The sequence below is a fragment of the Octopus sinensis genome, linkage group LG2 (assembly GCF_006345805.1).
Source record: "Octopus sinensis linkage group LG2, ASM634580v1, whole genome shotgun sequence".
Classification (NCBI taxonomy): domain Eukaryota; kingdom Metazoa; phylum Mollusca; class Cephalopoda; order Octopoda; family Octopodidae; genus Octopus; species Octopus sinensis.
This window is the reverse complement of record NC_042998.1, coordinates 166,126,010-166,147,044: the sequence shown is the minus strand read 5'-3', so window position 1 is coordinate 166,147,044 and position 21,035 is coordinate 166,126,010. Positions and strand designations below refer to the sequence as shown.

At 36.2% G+C, this 21,035-nt stretch overlaps 1 protein-coding gene across 1 annotated transcript in view; it reads right to left on the bottom strand.

Moving 5' to 3' along the window:
- The window catches only part of LOC115232527 (sodium/glucose cotransporter 4-like), a 92,922-nt gene that overhangs the window by 10,669 nt on the left and 61,218 nt on the right, over positions 1-21,035 (bottom strand). Inside the window, exons 7-10 of the mRNA XM_029802448.2 lie at positions 15,652-15,732; positions 7,667-7,875; positions 5,878-6,013; positions 420-527 (exon numbers count right to left, since the gene is read on the bottom strand). Of these exons, the coding sequence (XP_029658308.1) occupies positions 420-527; positions 5,878-6,013; positions 7,667-7,875; positions 15,652-15,732 (534 nt within the window). The remainder of the gene's footprint in view (positions 1-419; positions 528-5,877; positions 6,014-7,666; positions 7,876-15,651; positions 15,733-21,035) is intronic.

Genomic DNA, 21,035 nt, shown 5'->3' with positions numbered 1-21,035 from the left:
TTAGGTTAGTAGTATACAGTTAAAAACACATAAGTAGATATCAGAAAATGAGAAGAGGGATATAATAAAAGGGAATGAACAATTTTTTAAAATATTTTGTATACAATATTTTCTGGTATACAAATCAACGTAGTACATTGTGTAAACATAAACTGTAAAGCATTCAAACACCATCCCTATCTTTCCAAATCCTGCTGCATTTCACATGGAATTCTTAGTCCTCCAAAATTGTCTTGGTGTATAAGTCAACTTACCCTTTTTTGGCTATAAATTTTGGTCTAAAAAATTTAGTTTATATACCTGAAAATTCAGTAGTTTTAAATATAATTTTCAATATCAAGTATATTTTAATAAATATATTAATATTGTGTACTAACTAAAGTATGATGTTAATATCTCAATGAATATTTGCTAATTACCTTCTGGTAGCAGATCCAATATGAGTGAGGTGTATGCAACATTGGTACAGCCTGTTTCACTCCCACAAACACTCATGCAAACCTCTGGATCAGCACAGCCAACAGTATCTATAAAGAGAAAACAAAGCACAGTTTATACACAGATGACTGTCTATGCATGTATATATGTATACAGGGTGCGGTGAATAAACTGTTGTCTAAATTATGTAAAAATGAAAATAACACTGACATCTCATTTTAAGAGATATATTTACCAAAATTACATAAAAATATCTCGAAATACTAAAGAGTAAATTTATTCAATAAAATTGTAATTGGCTTCAATCACGGCCTTCAGACGACTTTACAATCTCTTGCAACTCTTCTGGACAGTCTCTTTGTTTAAGTTGGTGAATGCTGCCATTATCCTTGCCTTCAGTTCATCTTTGGTGTTACAAGGAGTTTTGTTGGTCTCTTGCTCAACTGCGCCCCACACATTGCAGCCTGATGGTTGTAGTCTGGGAAGTTAGGTGGCTAGATGTTAGGGATGATGTGGTTACAGAAATTGTCTGACAGTCATGACTGGGTTCTCCTGCTTGTGTGGCAGGGTGCAGAGTCCAATTGCCAGACATAGCGTCTTCCAGCAGCCACCCTCTTGGCCTAGGGCAGCACTACGTCCTCCAGGCACTTGATGTAGCCTTTTGTGTTGAGTACGAGGCCATGTGGGAAGATGAATGGAGGCATAATGTCGATGTCACTAATGAATACTCCAAACACCATGATGTTGACTGGATGTTTTATTTTTATCACTCTTGATACATGTCCTCAGACTGACACCCAAACACTCTAAAATGTTTGTACTGGAGCTTTTGGCATGAATGCCAAGCAGTACAGCGTGTCATTTTCAAATTTCTGGCAAAATGAATTGTGTCATGGTGCTGTTTTTCATGCAGATGGTGCCCAACTGACACTACTATACTGTGTAGTCGACAAAATCAAAATCGAACAATGCGCATGTGCAAAATTAAAAGTATAAAATGGCGACAATTTACCCATCACACACTGTGTGTGTATATAGCATCATCATCATCGCGTCTATTGCCCATGCTGGCATGGGTTAGAAAGTTTGATCAGGGCTGGTAAGCAGAGGGGCTGCACCAAACACCAGTCTGATTTGGTATGGTTTCTACAGCTGGATGCCATTTCCTAACACCAACTACTCTGAGAGTGTAATGGGTGCTTTTATGTACCAGGTGCCAGTTACATGACACCAGCATCAGTCACATTGCCTCCATGAGGCTCAGCGCTCAAATGGTATTTTTTACATACCACTCACACAGGTGCCTATTATGTAACACCACCATTGGCCATGACCATGATTTCACTTGGCTTGACAGGTCTTCTCACACACAGCACATCGCCAAAGGTCTTGGTCACTAGTCATTGCCTCCATCAGGCCCAGTGTTGGAAGATCATTCTTTACCACCTCATCTCATCTCTTCCTGGGCCTACCTCTATCATAGGTTACCTCCACAGTTAGAGATTGGCACTTCTTTATACAGCTGCCCTCATCCATACACATTACATGACCATACCAGTGCAGTCATCTCTCTTGCACACCACACCTGATACCTCTTATGCCTAACTCTTCTCTCAAGACGCTTACACTTTGTCATAAATGCACACTGATATTGCATATCCAGTGAAGCATACTAACTTCGTTTCTTTCAAGCCTACACATGTCCTCAGTAGTCACAGCCCATGTTTCATTGCCATGTAGAATAGCTGTTTGCACAGACATCATACAGTCTGCTTTTCACTCAGAGGGAGAGGTCCTTTGTTGTCAAAGAATTATACAAGTGAATGGACAAATCTAAAAAAAGAGCAGTCAACACATTTAAGATGAGTTAAATATATTATTTAAAACAGTTTGAAACAGACCCATGCAACTTGAAGTTTCACAAGCCACTAACAGGTGTCTGTCTCTTTCAGAATTTGGATTGCCAATATGGTAATCCAAAGTCTGAAATAGACGGACTTTTATTAGAGGCCTGCGAAGCTTCAAGTTGCATGGATCCCCTACTCCCACCTCTGTATCAAACTGTTTTAAATAATATAGATATATATATAGAGGCAATGATGAAAGGCCAAGACCTCTGGAGATATGCTGTGACTGCGAAGACTCAGCAAATAAAGTGAGTTCACGGCTGTATCCTACACCAGTTTTGCATGATCAGCCCCAGCCCATTCAAAAGTACCTTCGATCATAGGGTGACTTGCTGTGCTTGAGGAGACCTATTGAGTCAAGTACATCAACATCAAAATGAAAATCAAATGGAAATTGTAGTTGTGATACCTGTGCTGGTGGCACGTAAAAAGCACCATCCGAATGTGGCTGATGCCAGTGCCACCTTGACAGGCTTCTGTGCTGGTGGCACATAAAAAGCACCAACCGATTGTGACCATTTCCAGCCTCCTCTGGCCCCTGTGCCGGTGGCACGTAAAAGGCACCCACAACACTCATAGAGTGGTTGGCATTAGGAAGGGCATCCAGCTGTAGAAACACTGCCAGATCAGACTGGAGCCCGGTGCAGCTTCCTGGCTTCCCAGACCCCGGTCAAACAGTCCAACCCATGCTAGAATGGAAAATGGATGTTAAACGATGATGATGATACATATACACACATACATTCATATATATATATATATATATATATAGTGATATAGTGCAATCTGAAAATGTTTTGGTACAGGCAGTTAGTAAGCATAAAGCATGTACAGAGCTAGAATAGATGTCAGAAGATGATACTCAATGTTAAAAATTTACCCAACCATTTGCTGCAGAGGAGTACCAGTAACAGCTGAAAAATAGATTTTGGGTACAGCAGCAACACAAATATGTTAAAAACAGTGGGCTATGTTCAGAACACAGTAACAGAAATCTCATACTCCAACTCAGAGGTTGCATAAAAAGAATGAATGAAGAAAGGAACAGTGGATAGAAAAATAATTATGGAATCTAACAGATCAAACATAGGGTTGCAAAGAACTTAATAGGAAAGATAATAAACTGCTGCAGAATACCAAATATTAGATTGCTTGGAAAAGCAGATCTGCAAGACAAAAAAGAAAGAGTGGTTGGAAAGAAAAAAGCAAAAAGCATAAGAGGCAGGCAGTAGCAATGATGCAAAGATACTAATGACACCAATACAAGGTTAAAGCAATGTACCATTCCTGGAAGTATTGGGTCATCCCATAAATAATGCAGTTTTTTTCAACTGTATGAACTAAAAGTCAGAGTGGGATTGGACAAACTCCCTGCATCAACTTGTTATAAAAGCAGGGAGTAACTTTACTTTGACTTTATTCTTAGTGCAAGGTTTGAAGAGTGCAGTTCGATTTTAACAGTTATTTTTTCAAAGCAATAATGTAAGCGACAAAGGAGCATATTTGGCATATTTTGTTTTATGAGTTCAATAAAGGCATCAACATATACATACATATAAAACAGAAAGTGCAAGGAATATTAATGCAGTATATGGGGATCAGACAATAAGTGTAACCCAGTGTCAACAGCGGTTTCAGAAATTCTGAGCCAGGAACTACAACCTAGAAGATGAACCTTGTCCTGAAAAATCTGTAGAGCTCAATGAGGACATCCTACAATCCCTGATGGAACAAAATACCATCGTAACTGTTGAGGAACTAGCAAAGAAGCTTGGATTTGATCCTTCTACCATTCATTGAGATCTGTGTGCCATTGGAAAAGTCAGCTAACTGGGTCAATGGGTTCCTCACAAACTTTTCGAGTCTAATTGCATGCAGAGAGTGAATGTGTGCTCTTCTTTGCTGTCATGTCTCATGAATGAACCTTTTTTAGGACCAAATAGTGACTGGTGACGAGAAATGGGTTCTCTATAAGAATGTCAAGCACCAAAAACAGTGGGTAGGGAAAGGAGAAACACCCACATAAGGTGTTGTTATCTGTTTGATGGGATATGAAAGGTTTAGTCCACTTTGAATTTTTAAACCTTAACCAAACGATAACAAAGGAGATCTACTGTGAGTGCTAGAAGGAAAACGACCATCTTTGGTTTCAAGACAAAAGGTGTTCTTCATTCAGGATAATGCTCAGCCACATACAGCAAGGATGGAGCAGTTTGAATGGGAAACAATGCCCCACCCACCATATTCATCAGACATTGCCCCATCTGATCATCATTTATTCTGCATCTTCAAAATCATTTGGACGGAAAAAAATATGAATTCTGGAGGAGTATTTTTTGTCATGGACAAGTGAAGTCTGGAAGCCTACCAGATAGATCGAAGAGCATTGCAAAAATGAAGGTAAGTATACTTTAAATTAAAAAAGAACTTTGTTTATCTTAATTTTTAAAAATAAAAGAAGTATAAAAAAAACTGCATTATTTATGGGATGACCCAATACATGATGAAAATACAAAATAATTGTAATCCATAACTAAAGTATATCTGATGAATTCACCTTTCATGATGCAATTATGCATGCATAACATTTTAAGGAATTTTCTTTGAAAATAAATAAAAATTAGTCACCAACAAATTCACAAGTGTTTCTTTATCATTTAGATTCTTCTTTGAATTTAGTCAACATTGAATGAGTAACAAAGTGCTTGGGCGAGCAAGCAAGTGTGCACTTCAGAATAATTGCACGCAAGCATCTATTTTGAAATCTACCACTGGGTGAATGAAGTGAAGTTTTGTAATGTGTTGCTAATCTTCAATATTAGCTAAAGAATTTGTAGAATGGAAGTAATTAAAAAAAAAAACCACAATACAACTATGTCTGGAATATTTATCAATGTATTTCTCCGATTATCGAATTGAGTAAGGCTAAACACCAAGACATGTGGCTTTCCCTGTTTCAAAGGGATTAAATCATGGAACAGAAAATCTGCATGAACAAATGTTTGGCAGATGTAGTGATAAGCAAGAAGAAAACAATGGTAACTGCAGCAGGCAAAAAAGCTGAAGTGAGGATCATCATCATCATCATCATCATCATTTAACGTCCGCTTTCCATGCTAGCATGGGTTGGACGGTTCAACTGGGGTCTGGGGAGCCCGAAAGCTGCACCAGTCCAGTCAGATCTGGCAGTGTTTCTACAGCTGGATGCCCTTCCTAACGCCAACCACTACGAGAGTGTAGTGGGTGATTTTATGTGCCACCAACACAGGTGCCAGACGAGGCTGGCAAACGGCCACGCTCGGATGGTGTTTTTTATGTGCCACCGACACAGGTGCCAGACGAGGCTGGCAGACGGCCACGCTCGGATGGTGTTTTTATGTGCCACATAAGTATAATTAATAGAATAGATGGAAACAAAAGACAAACAAGATTAATGTCACAGAAAAATCAAACTACGTTGATACTGTTCTGACTTGTTCTAACAAATGATCACTGTTTCTAAATCTATCTTGAATCACAAAATTGTAGATACCTTTATATAAAATTCGAGAAATCATTCCAGGGAAAATGAGAAGAAATAATGGTAAAATTTTGAGATATCCACAAAATACTGTAGCTGCTTTGCTGTGGTCATAGCTCTTAGCAGCAAGGGCTCTCTGAACAAGGACCTATAAAACAATATAATATAAATAAAATCTAAATTAAAGAAAGTAAAATATATATATCATAAACTACTGAGGAATGAAGATAAATAAAGATATGAGATGGAAATGGGGAGAAAGTAAGGAAAAGGATGTAATGAATGGAAGTATTTATAGAGAAAGGATACTGAGAAATCTAAGAAAGATTTATAGAAATAAATTTAAAGAGATTTAAAGAGGATTTACAGACTGGGGTTTAGATAAAGACAAAAAAAGCTAGCATGTAAAACTTCTTTTACTTCAAGTAAGCTAAAAATAAAGGAAGTGGGAAGTATAAAAAAAGAGGGAGAAAACAAATGAAGTTGTTACTGTTATTGTTGGGTTAACCACAAGGTTGGATAACCTCCTTGTATGTTTCTGAAATTTTCTCCAGAATGTAAAAAGTACTTCTTTTATCCATAAATTTATCATATGATTTGAACTATCAGACAGTCATCATAATCATTTAACGTCCTTTTTCCATGCTGGCATGGGTTGGATGGTTTGACTGAGAACTGGCAAGCCAGGAGGCTGCACCAGTCTCCAATCTAATCTGGCAAGGTTTCTGCAGTTGGATGCCCCTCCTAATATCAACCACTACGAGAGTGTAGTGGGTGCTTTTTACGTGCCACCAGTACAGGAGCCAGTCAGGTGGTACTAGTGTTGGTCATGCTCGAATGGTGCTTTTTACATGCCACCAGCACTGGCATTGATCACACTTGAATGGTACTTTTTATAACCCACCAGCACAGGCATTGGCCATGCTCGAATGGTGCTTTTTATGTACCATCAGCACAGGTACTAGTCAGGCGACAATTGTATATGATGATAACCACTTTAGATGATGACTTACCTTCTCCCCTGAAATTGCTGGCCTTGTGCCAAAATTTAAAACTAATATTTACATAGGTGCAGGCATGGCTGTGTGGTATGAATCTTGCTTCTCAACTACATGGTTCCAGGTTTAGTCCCACTGCATGGTACCTTGGGCAACCAGGCCAACCAAAGCCTTGAGTGAATTTGGTAGATGAAAACTAAAAAAAGCTTGTCATGTATGTGTATGTGCACGTGTGTGTGAGCATGTGTGCATGTTTGCATTTGTGTCTGTTTGTCCTCCCACCAGCATTTGACAACCAGTGTTGGTGTGTTTACATCCCTGTAACTTAGTGGTTCAGCAAAAGTGACCAATAGAATAAGTACCAGGCTTTAAAAAAAAATCTTAGGGTAGATTTGTTTGAATAAAAACTCTTCAACATGGTGCAGTCTAATGACTGAAACAAGTAAAAGATAAAAGACAAGAGGTTTATATTACATTTCAAACAATTTCATCTCCAGTCAGCAATGGATACCTTATTTTCCGATATATGTGTAATATGAGGCTGGATATAAACTACAAACACTTGTTTCTAAATTAAGAAGATTCTTATTTTCTAAATCTAAATGACTATCAGAAATTAAATCAATCAAAACATAGAAGATTATGAAAGTATGCTTCAATTCAAAGGTACCCAAGGTACTATGCAGTGGGACTGAACCCAGAACCATGTGGTTAAGAAGCAAGAATCTTACCACACAGCCACTCCTGTCTAAAACAAATTATAATTTTACATTTTTAAACCAGAGAATAAAAAAAATCATTACCTGATCAGAGCACCAGTACCAAATAGAATTAATGGTCAATCCTATAATACCAGGGCCAGGAATATCGTCTGCATCATAAGAATGGAAAAGATGCATATAATCTTCTCTTGGGTAACCACATTTGGTTGTATTGTCCATCAAAGTTGTGTTAGGAATAGCTTGAGGGTACTTTTCTACCATGGCAGAATAGCCACCAACTTTAATGAAACCTAAACAAGAAAAAATTTTATGGAAAGTTACAAAACAAATCAATTTCTGAACTAATTAATCTTCTACAGGAAATTGTAGCTTTACATGTGTGTAATAAATATTATATATATATATATATATATATATATATATATATACATACAACTTATAAACAAGGGCAAAAGAAAAAATTCCAATGCCAAATATGCCGAAATATAGACTTATTCGTCAATAACCATATAATTTATCACTATAAGCACACGTCTCGAAAGCAAGCAGAAATTTTTTTAGAAATTTCTATCTGCTTGCTTTCGAGACGCATGCTTATAGTGATAAATTATATGGTTATTGACGAATAAGTCTATATTTCGGCATATTTGGCATTGGAATTTTTTCTTTTGCCCTTGTTTATATGTTGTTTATGAAATTTAACCTTTAAAGGTATTTTTTTAATATGCTGGCCATTGATAAAATTTTTTTCGAAAATTTTTATCCTATATTAGATATATATATATGTATATATATATATATATATATATATATATATATATATATATCATCACCATTATCATTTAACATTCATTTTGACAGGAGCTGACCACCTGAAGGGCTGTTCAGGCTCCATGTCTGTTTTAGCATGGTTTCTATGACTGGATGCTCTTACTAATGCCAACCACTTTACAAAGTGTACTGAGTGCTTTTATGCACCACTGATATGGGTGCTTTTTCATATGTCACCAGCACTTACAAGCTCACAAGATTAGGGATGCTCAGCTGGAGAGGGTTGCAAGGGACGAATCTGTATGCAAGAACAACCACGCTTTTCCTTAGCTTGAGATGTCTTTTCAAGCACAGCAAACTGCCTGTATGTTTTTTGGAATTGGATGTTGAAATAAAGATAAAGCTATAAGTAATAGCATGTAACTATTGGGGTGAAAAAAACCTTTGGATGGGAAAAGTCAAAGGAAGCCCAAACAAATGCATAAATCATTATCTTCATCATTTGACATTCACTAAAATGTTACATGTATCAGGTCTCTGCCTCAATTTGAACCTGGACTGTTTGTTTCTAAATTAGGAAGGGTTTTAATGGAAACAACCAAAAAAAAAAAAAAGAAAACAGAATCTTTCAAATTAAGTGCCAATGTCATGCAAAACACTAATGACACCCAACAACTACACATCAAATTCATTGAAAACAGTTGAGAATAGAGGACACACAGTCATGTGTTAATTCAAACAACCAGATTTGTTAACATGAACTGTTTGCAACACCCAACAACCAAACTGCCACTAACTTAAAAATCAACCATGGCAGAGGAAGTGATTTTCATTCACTGTCCAACTAAATCACAAATATAAGTGCAACATTTTCAACTACTCTCTTAGGTTCCTTGAACCTTTGCTCTCTCATGCTCACCAAATCAAATCACAACATTAATTTAATTTTCTGATGTAATTCTGCTTCTTTTTTTTGGAACTGTCATATTCCATTTCAAACTTTTAGCGATAAAACAGCTGGTGATTAGAAAACTTACAACTATTCTTATTTTTCTTTGAACCTATCTTTTATTTGTTAAATTGATGAACTTGTGGAGGAAAACAAACTATACAGCCTTGATTCCAACACACAATGCTTCACTTACGAAAAATATTCAGCTTACAACATACAGAATGTTTCAACCAGTGACACTGGCCAATGTATAGCCAGATGCACTCACACTGTAACTGCCACAATTTCACAATCAAGTCCTGTGACAAAACAATTGCTTCACACTTATAAGGACTGCACTGCCAAACATATGAAGGCTCAACATGGAAAATGATTTGAAAGAAGTCATACAACCCACATCTCACATTCAAAGGTACAGCTTTCTATACTTGACTTCTACATGGACATTTGTGAATTTGAATTCCATAAATTCTCCATAAACTTTTTGCATGTCCATATGATTTTCCATTTCAGCAACATTTTCTTAGCAATTGTTAACATTCCATGCCTTTTCATTTTGCATTTAAATTTTTGCTTTGTTTGTGCACACACCTACTTTAATTTTGTCATGAACACAAACACCCTTCTTCACATACATTATCATCATTTAATGTCTGCTTCAATGCTGGCAAGGGTTGGACTCTTTGACAGGAGGATGGCCAGTTGAAGAGCTGCCAAGATTTCAATTGTCTGTTTTGGTATGGTTTCTATGGCTGTATACCCTTCATAATGCCAACCACTTTACAGACTGTACTGGACACTTTTTACATGGCACCAGCACGGGCACTCTTATGTGACATTGGCATGAGTGCTTTTATGTGGCACAGGCACGAACACTTTTATGTGACATGACACATGCATAGCACCAGCACAGGTGCTTTCACATGGGACTGGCATTGGTGCTTTTACATGGCACCAGCACCAGTGAGTCCTCACTGCCACTTTGTTTTATGTTCCTTTTGCATACACGTTCACCAGTGCACTTTAAATGCATAGACATAAACAGTTGCTTTTTTCTATTTCATTCTACTGACAGTTTTTACCTTGTAAACTTCATGTTGACCACATGGTGACATGTGTATAACCCTTACAGCATAGCAATGGTCAACCATCTACATAACATCTCGTTCATAATCAGCAGGCCCACATGCTGCTGGCATTTGATTCATGTGTGTACACATATTCATGGTGTCCTATTCTCTTCTCTTAGTTACATCATGCATTCACAAAACATGCTTCTTTTGTATTTGTGAGTTTGCTACCTGTACTTTACCTGTTAACAAATCTGGTCAATTTAATTTATCATATTCTAAATTAAACCTATCATATTCTCCTAATATTTCCAATAAGGAACATAGGCTGTGCTCTCTGTGCTCTTTCTCTTATCTTCATTTATATTCTTCCCTCTACACAATTTCATTCAGGTCACAGTATGCATAGACGAAACTTACTCAGCTCAGATTATACCACATGTCTTTTACAACTTGTCACACTTGATTTACTTACAACAATTACTCATAACTACCACTAGACAGGCTTGGGTTCTGCAGTTATTTCAAAGTACCAATCAGACTGTACAAACAGATATAGTACTATAAATCTTTCTGTTATAATATGGATTAAGAATATATGTTATTTTTTCCCAATTCTTACAATGCAAATTGGTAGCTGCAATATCCATTTGAATATTATATACTGCACTGACCCACTTCAATATTGCACTCAATATATGAAATTTGGTATTTTACTTTTCAGAAGCACTTAAATATATATGCAATTCAGTACCACATCGGCTGATGAAGATACTCTCATGGAATGTGACCAAATGCGGTTTATTTTTTAACATAGTCCCCCTTGCAGTCCACACACTTCTTCCATCAGTGTTGCAGTGCTTGGATCCCATTGGTGATGAAACTTTCATTCTACTAGTCAGAAAGTTATCAAAAGCAGACATGACATCATCACTATGATACTGGTTTCCAGCCAAGTGTTTATTCATACGGAGGAACTGATGATAGTCAGATGGAGCCAAATCAGAAGAATAGGGAGGCTGATCAACCAGTTCAAAGCCACAGTCGTGCTCAGTAGCCATTGAAACTAAGGACTTGTGTGCTAGAGCATTGTCCTGATGAAACAAAACCCCTTTTGTCAGTTTTCCTGGCCGTTAGTATAGTACTTACCATTGATGGTGTGGCCCTTTTGAAAATAGTCAATAAACACAATGCCTTTTGCATCCCAAAAAACTGAAGCCATCACCTTCCCTGCCGATGAAACAACTTAGGCCTTCTCTGAAGCAAGTGAGGTTGGGTGTTTCCACTGCATGGATTGTCTCTGGCTCAAAGTGATGAACCCAACACTTATCTTGGGGTAGGAAACATTCAAAGAAACCAGCTGGATCTGCATAAAACAATGTCAGATTTTCCTGTGATGGGATCAACCTGGTGCACTTTTGATCAGGTGTTAGAAGATGTGACATCCACCAAACAAAAACCTTTGTCATGCCAAGTTCATTGTGCAGAATACTCTCGACTCTTTCACAGGATATGCTAACAAAACAACATTGGCTATTTGATTTATAGACAATCACTTGTCATCTGTCACCATGTGGTGAACACAATATTTTCCTCATTGGCGGCAGTTACAGGACATCAAGATCTTGAGTCATTTGCAAGACTCTCCCTACGCCTCCTAAATTCAGCTGCCCACTTTTGCACTCTTGACACAGCTGGAGTGTCATCCCCCAATGTAACTAACATGTCAGTATGAATGTTCTTGGGGGCTAAACCTTTTTTCTGCAGATACTTGATAACACCATGATACCAAATTTTGTCCATTTTCAAGAAGTCACAACTAGTTACTTTTGAAGTCTTCTTTGAACAGTCAGTTTACCTAGAAAGAAACAATGCAGTTATTAATAAAAACAGCTGAGATTAATGCAGGCAAGAATTCACAGTTCTAGCATAACTCCAGAGTGAGCCTATGAACATTTCAGCCCACCCTCATATATACATTGGAACAATGTCGTCAGTGAGAGACAATTTAGGAAAAGCATTTAATACATTCATATCTAATTATACTCAACCATCTTTTTTTTGTTTTTGTTTTTTACTGCAAGCCATCACTGTTGCTCCTCTAAATCATTTGTTGCTCTCATCCATCACTCACTTTTGCCATAATCTGTACCTGTTAGCATACATCAATGGGTCTCTCAGATGGGCAAGCATGATTGCTATTACAGTTTCTTCTCCAGCACTACCACTCTTTCATAACTTCTCCCTCTACTACTCTCACACTCCAGTCACTGTCCTTTCAATAGTATTTAGAAGAAATATGTCACTTCTAAATACTATTTAAAGGACACAAGCTCTAAGATAGCATATTTTAGAAAATAAGTTTGTCTTATCTCATCTAACCTAATTAGTTTAAATGAATGCATCACTCATCAGCATCATGACATATATGGAACCAAAGTATGACAAATGTTGCTATTGTTCTAGTAGTAGCAGTAATCGGCTGGGTGTGTGTGGGTGTGTATCCTTCCTCACCTTGACATCTCATGTTAGTTGTACATGAGTATCATCATCATGTATTCCTTTCTAATCTTCCACGTAAACATGTCCACTGACAGAAATATTACCCTGCTTGGAAACAAGAGAGGTTTGGCAACAGGAAGGGGAGGGGGTCCAGTCTTAGAAAATCTGCCTCAATGAATTCCATCTGACTCATGCAAACATGGAAACGTAGCAATTAAAATAACAATGGCAACAATGGCAATGATACTGATTTCAAATTTTGGCACAAGGCCAGCAATTTTTGTGGGGTGGGGGTTAAGTCAATTACCATGACCCCACCCAGTACTCAACTAGCACTTATTTTATCGACCCTGAAAGGATGAAAGGCAAAGTCAACCTCAGTGGAATTTGAACTCAGAATGTACAGACGGATGAAATGTCGCAAAGCATTTTGCCTGATGTGCTAACGATTCTGTCAGCTTGCTGCCTCTGATGTGCTTTTAATACTGGTTTCAGATTTTGGCACTAGCCAGCAATTTTAGAGGAGGAGTAAGTCGATTACATTGATCCCTAGCACTCATCTGGTACTTATTTTATCAATCCTGAATGGATGAAAGGCAAAGTCAACCTTAGCAACATTTGAACTCAGAATATAAAAGAAGGCAAAATGCTTAGCAGTTTTTTGCCCAGCATGCTAACAATTGTGCCAGCTCACTGAGAAAGTGAGACAGTTCAGTCAAAAAGGCAATGTTATAAGCTATTTAATAATATAAAGAATATAACTTCTTGAAAAAGTATTTTCTGGAAGATAGCCTAAGCTAATAATCTTTAACAATAACTTCAACACAAGAGACTAATATAAATAAAATTTCAAAGGAAAAAGAATTTAAGAAAATATTTTTAAAAACAAAGATAAATTTTTTTTTAATTAAAACAAATAGAAAATAAAATAAACCAAAAGATAAAAAAAATGTTTAAAAATAGAGAGTAAAATACATATTTAAAAAGACAGATATGCAGTTAGCAACTGTGATAATATATTACTATATTTTAAAATCATAGAGCAAAAAATGGAATCCACCTCAGCTGGCTAAATATATATACATATATATACGCGTCTCATGTTTGATCTTTGACCTCTGGCCGAAATCAGATCGCCATGTTGATTCGTTAGTTACTGCACACATTTTTTTCTCTCCTTCTTTCTGTGTTTTTTTTCTCTCTGTGTATCTTTCTGTTGAAGAGCGTAGGCTCGAAACGTTAAAGACTTGTTTTATTTATATTTCCTGAGCGCCATACTAATACAATTGTTTGTTTGTTTTCCACCTGCCTTCGTCTTTTGTCTATTTTCATAAAGCTTCCCGTTATATATATATATATATGTATATATATATATGGTATTTAATAACTTCAGTACATATTCTGTTCTATATGCCACAAAATACTTAGCTCTTAACAGTTCAGTTTACCTAGCTTTAACTAAAAGCCATAGTGTGTTGTTGTTCAGTGTAAATTTAACCAAAGTTTCAGTGGATTTATAGTGCTGAATTTACCTCCTGTGAGTACAGACAAAAGAGCTGGTGAATCCTAATGATTATATGTATACCTATAATAATAAACACAAAATTCTGTTGGTTCATCCGTCTAGGACCCTTGTATCACAGTCTACATTTGCTCTAGGATTGAAAATCTGCCCTTCATTTGGTACTTGAACATTTACCATTGGGGTCAGGTCTGAATGAGGATTTGTTATATGCTAACAGTTTTTAAAATTCAAATTTTAAAAGAACTTTACTTTTTTACTTATTTCAGTCATTTGACTGCGGCCATGCTGGAGCACTGCCTTTAGTCGAGCAAATAGACCCCAGGACTTATTCTTTGTAAGTCTAGTACTTATTCTATCGGTTTCTTTTGCCGAACTGCTAAGTTACAGGGACGCAAACACACCAGCATCGGTCGTCAAGTGATGGGGGGGACAAACACAGACACACACACATATATATGACGAGCTTCTTTCAACTTCCGTCTACCAAATCCACTCACAAGGCTTTGGTCGGCCCGAGGCTATAGTAGAAGACACTTGCCCAAGGTACCACGCAGTGGGACTGAACCCAGAACCATGTGGTTGGTAAGTAAGCCACTTACCACACAGCCACTCCTGTGCTTGCAAAACTTTGTGTCATTTAAACTGAATTTAAAGTAATACCATATTGGCAGGGTAATACCATATTCATGAGGTACCAATAAATGCTTCATTATTATCGCTCTCCTTAGTTTTGGGCTACAGGCACAATTAGCCCTCTACAGGAGCTAGCTTAAAAGTTCACACACAGTGCAACTTTTAAGCTAGTACTGGAATATACCATGGTAGAGGTCAGGGTCTCTCAAAATCAAATATGATGTAAATAGAAGCTGAGTATTAAGTTTCACTTCTTATAAAAAAAAAAGCAAACCACTAGTTTTTTTTTTATATACTTATCACTAGTATAGAGACACTGTGTTCCCAGTTTATAGTCAAATTAACCCTTTAGTGTTCAGATTATTCTATCAAACATAATGCTTATTGATTCACATTGATTTGAATTAATCATGCATTATCTCATATCTTCAAGATCTTGATGGTGTAATTACTTAATGTAGAATAACATTGTAGGGTAGGTGTGAGAGCCTGGATCTGGTCAGTTTAAACATAAAACAGATTAACTATTTTGGCCGGATATAGCCAGTTTAAATACATGCAAATATGAGTCACAAAAAAAAAAAACACATGAATATATACTGGTTGTACTTACTTAAAACCATAAGGGCTATAGCACCAGCGAGCATAATGAAACACTGCATGAAGTCAGTCCATATTACAGCTGTCAGTCCACCTTAACAAAATATATAAACAAATATTAACAATATGTTGGGTGGGGAGACAAATATTTAACAATGTCATATAGCAATGTAATATTAAGAAATTTACCAATTAGCACTAAAAGAATCATATGACCAGTACAGGAACAAATAAAATGGTCAATAATAATTTCTTACATTGGCACAACACTTGAAATTTGGGGAGAGGGGAATAGCTGGCCGTATTTCCCTAGAACTTTACTGGCATATCAGTTTGTTATTTTATATTTGAGGCCAAAAGGATAAAAGGCAAAGTTGGTTTCAGTGGGGTTTTAACTCTGAATGTAATAAAGAGTGGGAGCAAAAAATCACAAAGCATTTTTGTGTGACACTCTAATAATTCTTCTAATCCACTGCTCTTATATTTGAATATAATTAATAGAATTTAAAGTGATTCAGGTACTTTGCACCAGAGTCAATACATTATAACTAAAACTAAAGTTAAGTCGAGTAGTAGTGTACTGTCAACTTAATGTGACAGTCCCATGAAGGGAATCACACCATTGCTATTTAGCCCTAGGAAGCATCAACGCTTCCTGTTGGCCTTGACACATTTCCTGTGTCCTTATGTTTACAAGGGGGAGACAAGCACCCCCACCCAGCTAAGTCTACATCCAGAGACTATATTGCTTATATCTCTCTGAGATATTTAGAAATATAATATTTCTATTTTTTGTAATCAGTGGATTTATTTTACTAGAATTCTTATATGTTTACAAGGCCTAGACAAGCATCTCCAGCTAGCAAGCCATGCTACTCCAGACTGATGACGAGCAAAGACTCAGAAACTAGTCTCTGAATGCAGGCTTAGCTGGGTGGGGGTGCTTGTCTCCCCCTTGTAAACATAAGGACACAAGAAATGTGTTAAGGCTGACAAGAAGCAGTGATGCTTCCTAGGGATAAATAGCAGTGGTGTGATTCCCTTCATGGGACTGTCACATTAAGTTGACAGTATACAACTACTCAATCGTCCACTACTGCTTATATCTCTCTCTGAGATATTTAGAAATGTAATATTTCTAAAGTTAAGTCACAAGTTGGAAATAGCTAATATTCAGAGGAAAGCGAAATATTTCATGCCCTTACGGCAACCTTAGAACATAACTTCTTTTTCTTCTTCTGTTTTTACTGCATAAACTATTCTGTCAAACATTCAACAGATTTTATCCTTCCTCACTATAAACATATACAGAATTGACTACCATAGATATACAGAAAAAAACACCAAAACTGTACAGAACTGAACACCTTCTTAGGATACAGTATACATTCTCTTTCCAGGAAAGCTTCCAAAAGAAACTATATTACAATTAACAAGACATGAGAGCCCCTCTAAACAGTTTATATAAACTTGAATATAGATAAACTTCATAGTCTTACATTTTAGCAAATTTGGAACCTATTACAAGACAGTCAAGAAATAGCATTGTAACAAGAAAGCATCAACTCCAGTATTTGACTCATACTTTATTTTATTGACATTGGAAAAATGAAAAGCAAAGTGGAACTTTGTGAGATTTGAGGTCAAAATTTAAAGGGGGATAACTAAATACCTCAAAGTATTTTATCAAATGTTCTACTGATTCTGGCATCTACAAGAAAACAATGCTGGCCCTATCAACAGGAATAAGACTGACAGAAAATGAAATCAATTAATATTACAGTCTTAGAAAAATATTATAGCAGAGACTGTAAGAGCTAAAACTAAAGCAGAAAGGATCTGTGTGTGTATGTGTGTGGATACCTATAATCTATATTAAGGTGTATTAAAGTTTTGTCTACACAAGAATGTGTGTATGTATGTAAATAGGTAATAATTAGTGATTGTCTTTGTTGACAATTTCTTTTTAAATATTTATTTAAATTCATGTATATCATGTGAAAGCAGATATTCCATGAAAATAAATGGCAGACACAAAGAGGAAGGAAGAATTTTCATAGTTTCATTTCATAAAAATGTCCTTTGCACCAGACTAGAATTTCTTAACAAAGGTGGAAGAAATTTGAGTGAAAAGATGGCAGGGAAGTTATTAAGGAAACAATTACAATTGAATTATTTTCAACTTGCTCATCAAGATTTTGAAACATTTTTTTAAGGGCGTGTTATGTAGTTTATGATATTAAAGGGAATTGACCAATCTGAAGCGCAACAGACTAGTGTTGTCGTTCAAACTATGCTATAATGGTACACATTCAATGTTCAGTTCTTACCTAATTAGATGCAAAAATAGGTGTTATTTTTTTAGTGCTAGTATTATTTATTATAAGTTTTTTTTAGTGCTGTATTGTTATTTAATTTGTATGTTTGTCCTTTGTTTCAAGTCATTTTTCAAGCCATCATCATCATTGTCGTTTAACGTCCGCTTTCCATTCTGGTATGGGTTGGATGGTTTGACTGAGGGCTACACAAGGCTCTAATCTGATCTGGCAAAGTTTCTACAGCTGAACACCCTTCCTAACATCAACCATTCCAAGAGTGTAGTGAGTGCTTTTTTCGTGCCACTGGCATGGGACCAGTCAGCCAACACTGGCACTGACCACGCTTGAATGGTGCTTTTTATGTTCCACTGGCATGGGCATTAGTCAGGCAGCACTGGCAATGATCATACCCGAATGGTGTTTTAATCAGTCAATTAGTCCTTTTGCTTCCTAAGAATAAAATAACTTTGCCTGCTTTCTTTCTTATATGAAAGAAATTTATTAACAAGGAGTACTAATACATATGCAAATGTAAAATGTTGCAAAGCTTAAAGCAAAGGATACAAGCAAGGTTAGCCTACTTCAAGAAAGATTGGCCTACTTCAAGAATATTGACCTATTTCAAGAAAGCAAGAATGAGGTTACTTCAAGTTAAAATTAGGCTTGCGCTGCTGAAATAATTAAGAGATTATTATTTTCAGTGTGCCTTTAGTAGTCTTTAGATACAAAATTGATGGCAATAATTTTCTTCTGTAAGATCACTGTGCATATACGACAGAGTGTAAGTGATTTGAGAGAAAAACTTGGTATACAAGGCATCAGATGTAGAGTGCAAGAGAGAAGGCTGCATTGGTACAGTCATGTAATGCATATGAATGAAGACAGTTGCACAAAAGATCCAATCTCTAATTGTAGAGGGAAAATGTGGAAGAGGTAGACTCAGGAAGATGTAGGATGAAGTGGTGAGAAAGGATATACAGATCTGGCTGATTCTTTTTGCTGCATTACAAGATTGCAAAAGCAGTTGGTGTCATGTAATTACTGAGAAGGTCAGGAAACCTACTATAATGTATAAAAATCCTTCAGATATCTTTAAAAGTTTACCATTATGCAGCAATTCAGTTTGAAAACAAATTGATGAAATGTCTATGAACAAAGACTAACTGGATGAAAGGCCAAACAAAGCTTGTTTTTCATTTGAGGTTTCTGATTAACAATTGTCAATAACAAGGCCTTTCATATAGATGTGTGCACATTTTTCCAATGAGAAGTGAAATCAAAGAAATTTATATATTATATGCCAAATGCCTAAAACTATCGCTACTGGGGAATCTATTTCTATATTCTGGTTTGATGAAAAAACTCCATTAGGAAATTTCATATTAATTGCAGCTGATGGTGTACCTCAATGTTTGAAGACATAACAGCTTCATAGCACATTAGGAAAAAATATGTCCTGGAATCATTGCATTGTTCACAGGCACATTTTTATTCACTTAGCTAGTTATAAAAGCTTAAAACAAACCACTAGCAAATATAATCACACATTCAAGAAATCTGGTTCTGATCATAATGAACGGGTATGTGAAATTTCTTCTTTTACATATGGACGTCAGATGGCTCTCCAGAGGAGACTGTTTAGCAAGATTTATAAAACTTTCGGATACCATTGTTAACTTTCTAGAAAGTGAAGAAAGTGCTCACAAAGAAATAAGAAAACAAAAAGAATATATATTATCTATCTTGGAGATTTCAAAAGCTTAATGAGTTATCACTTGAAATTCAAGGAAAATTAATTTGTTGATTGAGTGTAAAATTAATTTTGAAATCATTTACTGAAAAATTAGAAATTTTCCAAGCAAATTTACATAAAAACATATTTCACAGCATGCTTGAGCTGGCAGAAATTCGTTTTCCACTTAACAAAATGGCTCTTGAAACATATCCTGGACATTTATAATTTTTAAAAGTGACGGGAACAAAACATTCTGATATATTTTTCTTTGAAGTAAAACCATGGATGATTGGACCCATTTAATTGTGATGTTCATTCAGCTGAAGAAGAAATTCAAGAAGAATTAATTGAATTACAAAGCAAATACATTCGTTATAAAGTAGGAAAGACTGAATTCTAGTCATTAAAAGACTGTAAAACATTAAATCCAAAATTATAGACTGAAATGGCCAAAATAATTGTCTGTTTTCTAATTTTGTATATAGTTGAAATTGAGTTTAGTTCATTGAATAAATAACTAATAAAGGAAGAGATATACTGGATGTATGCAAAAAAGGGTGAAATAAGAATTAAGTACCTAATATTATGAATTTAGAAGAAAAACATCCATGTCAAGGATCACAGAAAATAAAATAGCAAGTTTCAAAGTTCCTTATTTTAGTTATTTGTGTGGGGTGGTTAAATTTGAAAATAAAGTGAGCAAAAGAGGTTGACAACTATTGCACTAGACTAAAAGTGGGACAATATACTTGACAATCTTCTGACAAATTACTCAGGATGATGATAATCAAATATCAGACAATAATAATAACTATGATATCACTGATAACTTCATTACTACTGACAAGCCAATGAGGGAGCCTCTGTATGATTACTGAACTTGCTAGAAATAACAGCGAAATCTCCCTCAAACCACATCCTACTGTTTTAAAAGAAAAAAAATAAAGGGTAACTTAGTCTCCGATCTATACACACGTGATGATAATGGCTAGAATGCCTTTAATCATAGGTTTACTTAATCAGGGTTGACCTGGGGCTAAACAACATGCTGACAAGAGAGCCTATGCTAAGTCATTTAACCTGCTAGAATTTGTTGCCAAATTCCTTTGAATCACACCTTTCCATCTTGAAAATTGAAGGACATGTACCATGTAGTCCCTGATACACAATAAAACAGAGTGGTCACAGCTGGAAAGCCTCTGATCATAAGGTCTGCTTAATCCAGATTGATCTGTGACTAAACAACTAACAACATCACTGTCGATGTTGAGTTTGACAACGACAATGTTGATGATGACGATGATGATGACAATGACAGCAATGATGACGACAATGATGATGATG